At 48.0% G+C, this 12,074-nt stretch overlaps 1 protein-coding gene across 4 annotated transcripts in view; it reads right to left on the bottom strand.

The window, feature by feature from the left end:
• Positions 1–3,708, bottom strand: part of RNGTT (RNA guanylyltransferase and 5'-phosphatase) — a 233,765-nt gene extending 230,057 nt beyond the window's left edge. For 2 of the 4 annotated variants that reach the window (XM_058660888.1, XM_058660895.1), the window contains exon 1: positions 3,348–3,708. In XM_058660888.1, the coding sequence (XP_058516871.1) occupies positions 3,348–3,411 (64 nt within the window). In that variant the 5' untranslated portion in view covers positions 3,412–3,708. The remainder of the gene's footprint in view (positions 1–3,347) is intronic. The other 2 variants (XM_012925537.3, XM_004580392.4) reach the window with 1 other exon arrangement.
• Positions 3,709–12,074: the final 8,366 nt, after the last annotated feature.

Genomic DNA, 12,074 nt, shown 5'->3' with positions numbered 1-12,074 from the left:
CTTAAAAAAAAAATCAGGTCCTTACCTCTGGTAGCCCATCATATTTCACAAAAGTATAACTGTCTTATTTATTACAACAGAATTGTGTTTCACATTGATGGTTGACTATTCCCAACAATGTGCTTTCTCCCATCCAAGTACTAACCAGGCCCGACCCTGGTTACCATCCGAGATCAGACGAGATCGGGCGCGTTCAATGTGGTATGGCCGTAGACTATTCCCAACAATGTGCTTTCTAAGGTGACGTTCTACATATCTTAGCCATCTCCCTAGCTCCAAAGACTAGCACAAAGCAGACACTCAAATATTTGCTAAGGGAAATGAACTCAAAGTCACCACCACTGTCAACAAAATATATTCTTAGTAAGTTTCTTACATAATCAGTGCAAAACAAGTTTACGCTGTATGATGCACTTTTAAGAACTGAGACGCTCATTTCCTTCACGATACTACCTGAGATCTATTATCAAAAACATAACAAAACAAAACTTTCAGAAGAGTGGCCCTATCTTTTTTACTAGAAAGCTAGCAGAATTCAAAAAAAAAAAAAAAAAAATTGACTTCCCAGGGGAACAAGTTACACCCAATTGGTGTCATGTTTTTTCTGATTCAGGAAAAGTATGAACTTCAAGTGCTGATGGGGGCATCCTGGTCAATGACCAATCTAGACAGTCAAAACATGTTTTCCTCTTTCAAAGAAATTATTCAGTGATCGTGGATTACATTTATAATCAGAAACAAAAAGAAAAACATGAAAACGGGAATGTGTATGTCTTATTTCTCACTAAAGCTCTCAAGAATATTGCTAGCATACCCTGCCCTGCTACGGCAATGCAGTGCTAAGCCCACATTTCCAAAATACATGTGATCCTTGAACACTGCTGCGACACAGAGAAACAGAACTGTAAGGAGCCCGCAGAGAAACCTGTCAAGAATTCTGTTACGTTCACTTTAGTTTCTAAAAGTATCACCAGCCAATGATCCAGTTCCGTGCTCATGAGGCCCAGGGTTCTATCTGGAGAATACACTCAGGTAGGCAAGCTTAGCAACTCAATCACAATAATCAAGAGTCTAACTTTAGAAGCCAAAATATGCCAGCAAAAGGAAAAAAAGAAAAACCTCTGCGCCCAACCCCTCTTCTCAGACAGAAATCTACAGATTTCAGCGCCTGATTTACTGCTGTCGATCCCACAGCCAGAGCCAAACCTGTCCTAGGCTTCTAGCAACTGTCGCTGCCACTGGAGGGTCTGTCTTAGGGAACATGGGTGCAATGGGGAAAGCTCCAGCACTCCACGCAGGCGCTGGTCCGTGTGCCAGGTCCTCCACTTCCTGTGATTGGCCTGGGAAAAAGCAGGGAGCGACGGCCTCTGCCCACCAGCATGGGAAACTCCTGGCTTTGGTCTGCCCGACCCTGGTCACTGTGGCCATCTGGAGAGGGAAGCCATGGAAAAAAAGATCTCCATCTCTGCAACTCCAACATTTAAATAAATAGATAAATCTTAAAAAACACAAATTTTATTTGTAAGCTGTCTTTCTAATCCCAAATACAAAACATTTGAGCATTTGCTTTGACAAGAACTTCTGCAAGATCTTGCTTTTTCCACAGTAATCAGCATAATAACTAACCCAGGCATCCAGGGAATTCCTCAGGCTGGCAAAGCCAGGAACCAAGGCTTAAGGCTTTCCTCAGAACTCCACAGAGAAGACCATAGGTAGATTTTATACTCAGTCAGAGAGAATACAGGAAGCAAAGTCAAATGTAGCAGAAGAGCAATGCCTACAAAGAAACTATAAATCACTGTGATCAATTTGAAGAACAGTGATTACCAAGTAAAGCCGTTTTCAATACAACAACAGGAATATACAGAGATGAGTAGAGCATCAGGAAATCATCTGCCTCAAAGAACACATTTCCCCACACTGATTTTCTTAAGTCATCTTATTATCACCTTAATCCAATGCTTATTTGGCTCTGTGGAGGGTTTCAGATGAAATGTAAAGCAAAGCTGAGGGAAGATTCTAAACAAAAAGTGTCTGCAATAATCTCTTCTCCCATAGTCTGAGATAATCAGGCACGCCCACTATAAACAGATACATAATTACTAAGGACTCACAGCTACAAATATTTTCATTTTAAAACTAGCTTCTAGAAAACTAGTACAAGCTAGTAGAAAAACTAGTGGAAAATAGTAGGTTGAAGTCAGTTCAAATTTAAAACATTCACCCTTCAAAAGAAACTCAAAAAGTAAGACAGAGACTTCAACAAGCAATGTGTGTTTACAACATCAGGAGCTTTAACATTAAGAGGACAAACAGCTAGAGATCCGAATACTTCACAAAAGCAGATATACGAAAACTTTGCTATTCCTGTGAAAAGGTACTCAACACCAAAACACGGTGACATCTCACTCCATGTCTATTACACAGCTACAACTAATAAGATCATACCAAGTGTATGGGAGCAGGTGGGAAAAAAAAAAAAACAGAATTCCCATGCATTAACAGTATTGATGGAAAATGTTACTGTTTTGAAAGTCTCTTAGAAAACAAATCGTACACCTTTAATGTGACCCTGCAACTCCTCTCCCAGGGATTTTCATACAAGAAATGCAGCATTTATGTCTACCTAGAAAACAGCTGTGAATGTCCACAGGAAGTTTACTTGTAATAGTTAAAAACTGGAAACAACCCAAAGGACCATCAACAGAAAAAGACATTCTTAACGAAGGGAACACTACTTAACCCTGAGAAGAAATGAGCTACGACCACCTGCAACGATAGACATGCATCTCAAAGCAGCAAGGCTGAGCAAAATATAAGCCAGACAAGTACATCCCCAAACAAAGCACATACTGTAGGTTTCCGTAGAATATGTCTAGAATTTCAAACGGACGCAGAAAACGCAAACTAACCTACAGTGACACCGAGTAGATGAGTGGCCTAAAGAGAAGGTGATTACCCAGGCAGGTAGTGTCTGTCTCCTGGGATACATCTGTGTGTCGCGTCTACATTTACCAAACTGCACGAGTGGAAGTTTATGACGTCTCAACCTCAAACTGCTAAAAGTCACTTCGCAAACACCTGCCTGCCTGCCCGTCTTGCTCCAGCTCCTGACTTAGAGCTGGAGTTCTAGTTCCCGTCCCCTCCCTCGGGAACCAGAAAGTCCTTCTAAGTACCAGCGTCCTATCTCTGGCCACACTCGGCGAAGCAGGTGCAGTGTCAGGTCCGTCCGCCCTCTTCCCACCATCCCGTCCGAGCTCCCCAAACGCTCGGCCAACGCAGCTTCTTGGGAGGGAAGCGCCGACAGCCGCGCCCGTCCAGGCTGGACCACCTCCCGCCCAGGTTACCTGCAACCGGCTGGCCGCGCCGCGGACAGTTGAGCCACCGCGGTGGGATCTTGTTTTGAGCCATGTCTCGGGCCGTGCAGTGCGCTCCGCCTGTCGGACGGCCGCCGCGCCTCGGCCGCCGCCTCCCCGCCGTCAGATCCCCGTCGGAGGCCGGCGGCACCCGAACGCCGAGCGCAAAGCGAACGCCGGCCGCCCCCCACCGGGACCGTCAGGGGCCGCGCGCCACTTTCATTCAGGCTGCACTCCGCGGCTCAGGCGAGCCCACAATGCACCGCGACTTCCGCCCTCTCAAGCCTCCGCCTCCTTCTTTCCGAGGGCAAAGGGGAAAGCTGGAGGGGAGTTAAGGCCAAGGCGAATGGGAGGAACAGATCTGGCCCCGCCCCACGTGGCCCCGCCCCACGTGGCCCCGCCCCGCACGGCCTGGGCGCTTGCGCAGTCAGCCCGCTCGGGCTTCCCCCCCACCCCCAGGGCTACGTGTCCGGTATCTTCTTTTCCCACGTACGTCACTGACAGACACACCCGAATGGAAGGGCGGCGGGCTGTCTCTCATCACGCCTGTTGCCGCTGTCCGGCCGTCCTCCTAAAGGCGCTCTTGGACTGGGCCTCCCTCCACCGTCACAACCCTTATTTTGTGTCCGGGCCCGTGAAGCCGCTGAGATCCCAAGCGTTTTAACAATTTTGCTTGTGGGGCAAAATTTTGCTTTGTTTTTTTAATTAATTTATTTTTGAAGATTTATTTTTATTTGGAAGTCACATATACAGAGAGGACAAGACAGAGAGGAAGATCCTCCATCCGATGCTTCACTCCCCAAATGACCGCAATGGCCAGAGCTGAGCCAATCCAAAGCCAGGAGCCTGGAGGTTCTTCCAGGTCTCCCACACAGGTGCAAGGTTCCAAGGCCTTGGGCCGTCCTAGACAGCTTTCCCAGGCCACAAGCAGCCAGCAGGATGGGAAGTGGGGCTGCCGGGATTAGAACCAGCGCCCATATGGGATCCCAGCGCACTAGGTAAGGACTTTAGCTGCTAGGCTACCTCGCTGGGCCCAAAATTGTTTTTTTTAAGATATGGCTCCACAGCACAGGGATTTCTCCTTCAATCCTCCTGTTCCCCCGCCACTGTTTTCCCCCATGGTATTTCAATAGGGTAGTCCTTCAGCAACAGTCACAAGTCTATCACTCTGCTATTTAGTGTATCATGGCATTGTAAGTGGAGCCAACTTTGAACGGGTACTCAGGGGGCCTCTGGCTCAGGAAAGAATGGTACCTAATGCTAACACGGGTGCAGGTAGGCGCGTCAGACAGGTGGGCATCTGCTGTCAGAGGGCCTTCAGATCCAGCTTCACGCTGAAGCCGGTCTGCAAGCAGCACAACTAGCCATCTTGCCCAGGCCATCTCTGCCTCTCAGTCTTTAAAGAGAAAATAATTAAAGTTGAAGCAAATAAAACTGTTTCCTATGGAAGCAGGAATATTGAAACAGGAAGCAATAGAAACTGTTTCCTATTGAAAACTTAAATAGGAGCTGCCCAGTGGGAAACCTACATGTTAATGGGCTCCTTTCTTCCAGCCTGCCAAGTAAACAATCCCTTTCTGTTTCAGTTGAGCAGACATACTTGACACTTTTTAAAAATCATTTTATGGGGCCCCGCGGCGTGGCCTAGCGGCTAAAGTCCTCGCCTTGAATGCCCCGGGATCCATATGGGCGCCGGTTCTAGTCCCAGCAGCTCCACTTCCCATCCAGCTCCCTGCTTGTGGCCTGGGAAAGCAGTCGAGGACGGCCCAAAGCTTTGGGACACTGCACCCACGTGGGGGACCTGGAGGAGGTTCCTGGTTCCTGGTTCCTGGCTTCGGATCGGCGCGCACCGGCCCGTTTGCGGCTCACTTGGGGAGTGAATCATCGGACGGAAGATCTTCCTCTCTGTCTCTCCTCTTCTGTGTATATCTGACTGTAATAAAATGAATAAATCTTTTTTAAAAAATCATTTTTATGGGGCCCGGCGCGATAGGGTAGTGGCTAAGATCCCCAGGATCCCATACGGTCGCCGGTTCTAATCCCGGCGGCCCCGCTTCCCTTCCAGCTCCCTGCTTGTGGCCTGGGAAAAGCAGCTGAGGATGGTCCAAAGCCTTGGGACCCTGCACCTGCTTGGGAGACCCAGATGAAGCTCCAGGCTCCTGGCTTTGGATCGACGCAGCACCGGCTGTCGTGGTCACTTGGGGAGTGATTCATCGGATGGAAGATCTTCCTTTCTGTCTCTCCTCCTCTTCGTATACCTGCCTTTCCAATAAAAATAAATAAATCTTTTTTAAATTATTTTTATGTATTTGAGAGGCACAGACACCTTAGCACAAATGGCAGCAAGGGCCAGGGCTGGGCCAGACCCACACTAGGAGCCAGGAACCGCGTGAGGGTCAGTTTCTGATGCTTAACCAAGTGTATTAGCAGGAAGTTGAATCATCAGTGGGGCATCCAGGACTCCAAGCAGCTTGTTGGGATGCCAGGCATGGCAGGCCACAGCTGAACCTGTTGGGCCACAATGCCAGCCCCGCGAAGCACTTTATAATTGCCTCTTGTAATGAGACACAACTAAAGAATTATATATAAAACTTAATGATGGCAAATTAATGATAAAGTGTTTTGACTTCAAACATTAATGCTGTTTGTGACCTGTAAGAGTGTGAGGCTATAGAAAATACACTTTTAAATGTTTTTAAGATTTATTTTTCTTGGAAAGGCAGATCTACAAAGAAAGATTGCCGGAGTCCAGCTCCAACTGAGTTCAGAACTCGAGAAGGGTGCATGCACATGGACCCCAGCAAAAGATATTCTATCTGCTGGTGTACCAGTTCAACAACTGACGTCCATATGATGATGGTGCTTGCAGGTGGAGGATTAGCCAACTGAACCATCACAGGTGCCCTAGGAAATAAAATTTTTAAAAAGATGGATTTGGGGACCTGGGGCAGTAGCCTAGAGGCTAAAATCTTCACCTTGCACATACCGGGATCCAATGTGGGTACCAGTTCTAATCCTGGCAGCCCTGCTTCCCACCCAGCTCCCTGCTTGTGGCCTGGCAGTCAAGGATGGCCCCTGCACCTGAATGGGAGGCCTAAAGGGGGCTCTGGACTCCTGGCTTTGGATCGGCGCAGCTCTGGACTTTGTGGCCATTTGGGGGCAAACCAATGAATGGAAGATCTTCCTCTCTGCCTCACCTTCTCTCTGTATATATGACTTTCCAAAATAATTAAATAAATCTTTTTAAAATGTATTTACTTTTTTTGGAAAGTAAGATTTACAGGGAGAAGGAGAGACAGAAAGATCTTCTATCTGTTGGTGCACTCCCCAGATGGCCATAATGATGGGAGCTGAACCAATCCAAAGCCAGGAGCTTCTGCTAGATCTCCCATGTGGGTGCAGGGTCCCAAGGCTTTGGGCCATCTTCGACTGCTTTCCCAGGCCACAGGCAGGGAGCTGGATGGGAAGTAGAGCAGCTAGGACAAGAACCAGTACCTATGTGGGCTGCTGGTGCTTGCAGGTGGAGTATTAGCCAGTTGAGCCATAGCACTCACCCAGGAAATACATTTTTAAAGAACCATTAGAGAATTTTCTAGGAAACTCAGCTCTCCTATGCCTGGGCCTTCGCAGTGGGAATCAGGATTCTCTCACACTCAGAGAGAACCCAGTGACTTTTCCTCCAAGACATCATGAGTTAAATCCAAGCTCAGTGTGCCCCCACTGAGACCCACTCAGACTTCTTAGGGCCAAGGGGAAATCCTCCTCACCCCCCCCCCCCCCCGCCCCGTGACAACTAAGACCGACTCTCCTTAAAGAGGAGCTAGATAGTACCCAGTTAGGTCCCTTCTCTGCTGGCGGGATAGGGTGCCCATAGTAACAGAAGGTTTGATCCTCAAAGTGCCCCCAAAGATGGGAAAGGTGAACATGACCATGGAAGAATATCTCACTGCTATGAGTTGAATATCATTTTGTCCCCAGATGTGGGTAGTTGGTTCCCAAGGGAAGGCAAATGTACTACAGTGAGGGAATGTAGAGATAGGGTCTTTCGGAAAAGACTGAATTGTTTTGGGTCGTTAGGATGGAGCCTCTCTAAATCCTGGTGTTTGAGATTGTAGACACAGATTAGCTCTCACATGCCCTGTTTCTTGGCAGCTTGGAACTGTACCACCAGGACACACCATCACTGCAGGCTTGGGCAATGGTGACTGTCTAATTTGGGATTGTAAAGCTTCAGAGTCATGAGTCAAGATCAACTTCTTTCCTTTCTAAAGTAGCCAGCTTTAGGGATATCCTTGCACATGCACCTTTTCCTTCCGGGGACAAAGACCCTTGGAAGCTCTCTCCCTCACACCTGTTGTGTATACCCAAGAAGCTCACACCTGCACACAGAGAACTAACGGCCTACCCTGCTGAGCAGCTGTCATGAGCAATAAAGCAACAGTGTTTGCGGAGTTTTACCAACCTCCACCCGCCCCTGTCCCCCCCACCCAATGATACCCTCTCTGTCCTCAGTGCTACAGTTGGGAAGGACACTGTGGTTGCCAGGCCCAACTACAGTGGAGGGCAGAGTGGGACCACTGTGTGAGTGAGTGAAGCCTTTCCCTCCCCCTGCTAGGAGTCCTTGCCTGCTATGCGTTTCTGCCTGGGTTGCTCCTGATCCCAGCCCTACCCTGTTCAGCAAGGAGAAAAATAGATGCCCAAATTAAAAAAAAAAAAAAAGTCTATGTGTGTCAGCTTTACTGCAAATACAACGTTTTGTAAAGCTTCACACTGTTGTCAAATAGATAGGAATCGTAGTTTCCACGATTTTTGTGGCTATTTTCACATTAAATGGGTGAAGTTGAACATCTTGTTTTATTATTGTTTATACCCTTTGCCTCATTTCCTGCTAGATTAGGATCTATTCTGTGTTTAGGTTTTTATTTAGTAAAGTCATTTAGCCTTTCACTATAATGCAAATTTGAAATGTTATTTTACAAAAATAATAAATAAAACATGGTTAGGAAAATGGATGCCCACAGAGGAGGAAAAAGTGTCCTAGAACCCCATACTCAATCTCCCAAATATGACTTGGCACCCTCTTTTTAAAAAAATAAAATAAGGCCCGGCACAATAGTGTAGTGGTTAAAGTCCTCGCCTTGCACGCGCTGGATCCCATATCTTCGCCAGTTCTAATTCCGGCAGCCAGCAGACATCGTCGCCCCTTACCCCTACAGAAGTAGGATGTGGGATTTCAAGAGGGAGATCTGAGCCCATCCAGGCCTGCCGAGGTCTTGGCCACACCTTCAGGTGGGCGGTACCAGCATTGCCCACCCATTTTCTAACTAATTAAGGGACCACCAATGGGAAACATATTACCTGTAGGTTCCCCACCCAACAAGGAAGGGTCAAGGAAGGCTTAAACTCCCAAGACCCTTCCTCAAATCTTTGATGTCTCTCTCTCTCCCTCCTCTTCCGAGAGGCACCCCACCTCCTGGTTTTCTCTCCGGTGGTGCTTCCCCTTCCCTCTCCGTTCCCTGCTCGCCTGGTCCCTTCGCAAATAAACTTTTCTGTCTGCGACAGATTTCCAGCTTTTTATTTCTATACTAAGCTGAGGAAAGAACCCACCGGGCATTTCTGGTAACAGCTGCAACACCACACCGTTGTGTCCGCTGCTTTCCTGTGTCTGTCAGTCTCCAGGTACCCCTCTGCTGTTGTTCTGTCCTCTCCTATTTCCTGGAATGTGTCCTCTCTGCTTCATCCTTTTTTTTTTTTTTAAGATTTATTTATTTTATTACAAAGCCGGATATACAGAGACAAGGAGAGACAGAGAGGAAGATCTTCCGTCTGATGATTCACTCCCCAAGTGAGCCGCAAACGGGCCGATGCTGGCCAATCCGAAGCCGGGAACCAGGAACCTCTTCCGGGTCTCCCACGTGGGTGCAGGGTCCCAATGCATTGGGCCGTCCTCGACTGCTTTCCCAGGCCACAAGCAGGGAGCTGGATGGGAAGTGGAGCCGCCGGGATTAGAACCGGCGCCCATATGGGATCCCGGGGCACTCAAGGCGAGGACTTAAGCCGCTAGGCCATGCTGCCGGGCCCCTCTCTGCTTCATCCTGATTAAATGTTTCTCCGTCCGTTTGAACGTGTCCTTACCCTATTCCGCCATGTTGATTCTCTCGCTGTGTATATAAATCTTTGTAAATGCTAAGTTGTGTGACTCTTGCTAACCTTTGCAACCTGCTTCTGTGTGTGTGCTGAGTGTGGGAAGCTAGGTCTTTCAAATGTAAATATTAATGAAGATAGTGACCCAATACCCCCCTCCCTGTGAGCCTTATTTCTGGGCTGTAACCGTCTGCTTGTGATAGGAAAATTATTGTTTTCCCTCAGATAATGGCAATTAACTGATATAGCTACCTACTTCAGTTACCAGGTGAACCGAGGACAAAGTGTAAAAGAATGAATAGGAAATGGTACCTCCCCGGCCCTTTAAATGAGGACAAGTTACTATTTGTCTTAATGGTCCTATATGTGATGAGCTGAATATGCTTGGCTATGTTCAGGGTGAATTTTCCTTCTTTGCAATCTCTGTCACAGATTGTGGGGCACATCACAGTTTGATTTCACATATGTCTGACAATAAAACTCTTGTATTAACTTTTCTACATTTACAGAGAGAATTTTCTGGATTGGCAGGAGATTGTATTCTAGATGTTTCTATTACTCCAATAAAAACGATCACAAAAATGTGCCCCCTCTGAGGCTGAACAGTGCTCTCACACGCCTCGCTGTGGAGTTCAGGCTCATGCTATGTCCATCTCCAAGAAGGGTCAATCAGAGGCCGAGCATACTGGCCCGTGTTGTTCCTGCTTCAGGCGGTGGGAGAAGCGCACATGGAGAATCCTGGTGGTCTAAGTCTGGAATCAAGGAGGAATGCTACATTTGTGCCTCACATGGAGCTTTAAGTTCTAGACTTTACAGTTTGGGGCACTAGAAAGCAAATTCAAAACGACCCTCCAGTCTTGTTTCTTCAATTGAGCACCACCTAAGGCAGTCCCTGACTGGCACTTAAGGCCATGTTGTGTACATTACATTTCCACAGCCAGATGTGCCTCCCTAGGAAGACTCGGTTCCCATCTTCCTGCTGGCTACATCAGCAGCCTCTCTCGCTTGATGCCTGAAGTGGTATAGGCAAAGTCACAGGAGCTACATGTGGGCAGATCACTGGCATTGCAGTCAAAGTGACACCTGCCAGCAGTTATTCAAATAACATAAACCAAAAGATTTCCTACAAGGTTTTCTATTTGCATAAACTCCTGCCAAGACCTAAATCAATGCTTTACTTTTGTATCTCCAATCGTATAAAGGGGTGCTCAAAATTACACAAATTCAGGTCTGTCACGGTTGAATTGTGCCCAACATGAGAGATATGTTTAAGTCAGCTGTGGTTCATTATGATTTATCCTCCAAATACATTCAGGAATTTCATCTCTAGCATTCCACATTGATTATGCTAAGAGGATCGAAGCTTCATGTGACTATCATGCTTAGAGGTGGGACCTTTTGAAAATTTCAGATTGGCTTAGGCTGTCCAAGTGGAGCCCATGATTGAATCCTAGTCACTGTGTAAGGAGGAGAAATCACATAGATCCAAACACTATGCCTCCTCTCTATCTCCTGCCCCACGATAGAGGCCCTGTACCAGCATGAATGCCTTCAACACAAACTGTGCCTGTCACCGCCGCCCTGCAGCAGTGACACTAAAAACGCCAAGTCATACTCTTGGGGGTCCGGGAAAAGCTGGCAACTGGACCCTTCACTGCCAAAAGCGGCTGCATTTAAACTTTCTCTCCGCTGCGCCTGTGCCTATTGGTTTAAGCTTTCCTACCCACTTCTTCCGCCACCCTTCCTCCCGTTTTCCACCACCCTTCTTCCCACATTTCTTCATGTACTCTCTGCTTCATTCCCCATAGTCTTTCTCCTCGTCGCCCCCTAGTCTCCACGTTGCCCCCAGTCTTTCTTCGTCGTCGTCTGTTCCGTCCGTCCATCTTCATCCATCCATCCCCCACTAGCTTTTACCACTACTTTTATATAGTTCTCCACCAATCACTTCTCCCCGTGGGTCCACTTGGCGCTATGTAATAGGCCAGTAATCACCGCGGGGGAACTAGCCTATCCTGTTTACCTGCTGGAGAGTCCAGCTCCGCCTCCTGACCCTGGGCCAGCCGCCATCTTGCAACAGCCCTCCCAGTCCCAGGAGCGGCTTTAGCACCTCGCTCCCCACAGTGCCTCTTGGGCCCGTTGGATCTGGGAGTGGGAAACCTTCAAAATGCGAGCCAAATGCACCTTTAAATACTGAGAAAAAAAAAAAGGTTCGGCCGGAGGAGCTGGGGCGAAAGGAGCCCTTTGCAGTGTGGTGGCTGTAAAGGATACCCCAGCCAGGTCGGACCCAGTGCTTGGAACTTGACCCAAGAACACTGTCGCCACATGGTGAGAGAGACCTAGTAGTTTCCAGGCCGAAGAGATTTCTTCCCTCAGGGTAAGTACACCATGAGGGAATCTTGGGAACTGGATTAAGCCACTGACTCCACCCTGCCACCACCATCTTGTGGCAGAAAGAGTCTGGGCAGTGTTTGGCAAGGGGATATGGGGGGTGGTGGAGGAAGGAACCCTTTACAGTGTGGCGGCTGTGAAGGGTGCCCAAGCCAGGTCGGACCCAATGCTTGGGACTTGGCCCAA

This window comes from Ochotona princeps, chromosome 1 (genome assembly GCF_030435755.1).
Source record: "Ochotona princeps isolate mOchPri1 chromosome 1, mOchPri1.hap1, whole genome shotgun sequence".
Lineage (NCBI taxonomy): Eukaryota > Metazoa > Chordata > Mammalia > Lagomorpha > Ochotonidae > Ochotona > Ochotona princeps.
This window is presented reverse-complemented; position numbering and strand designations above follow the sequence as displayed.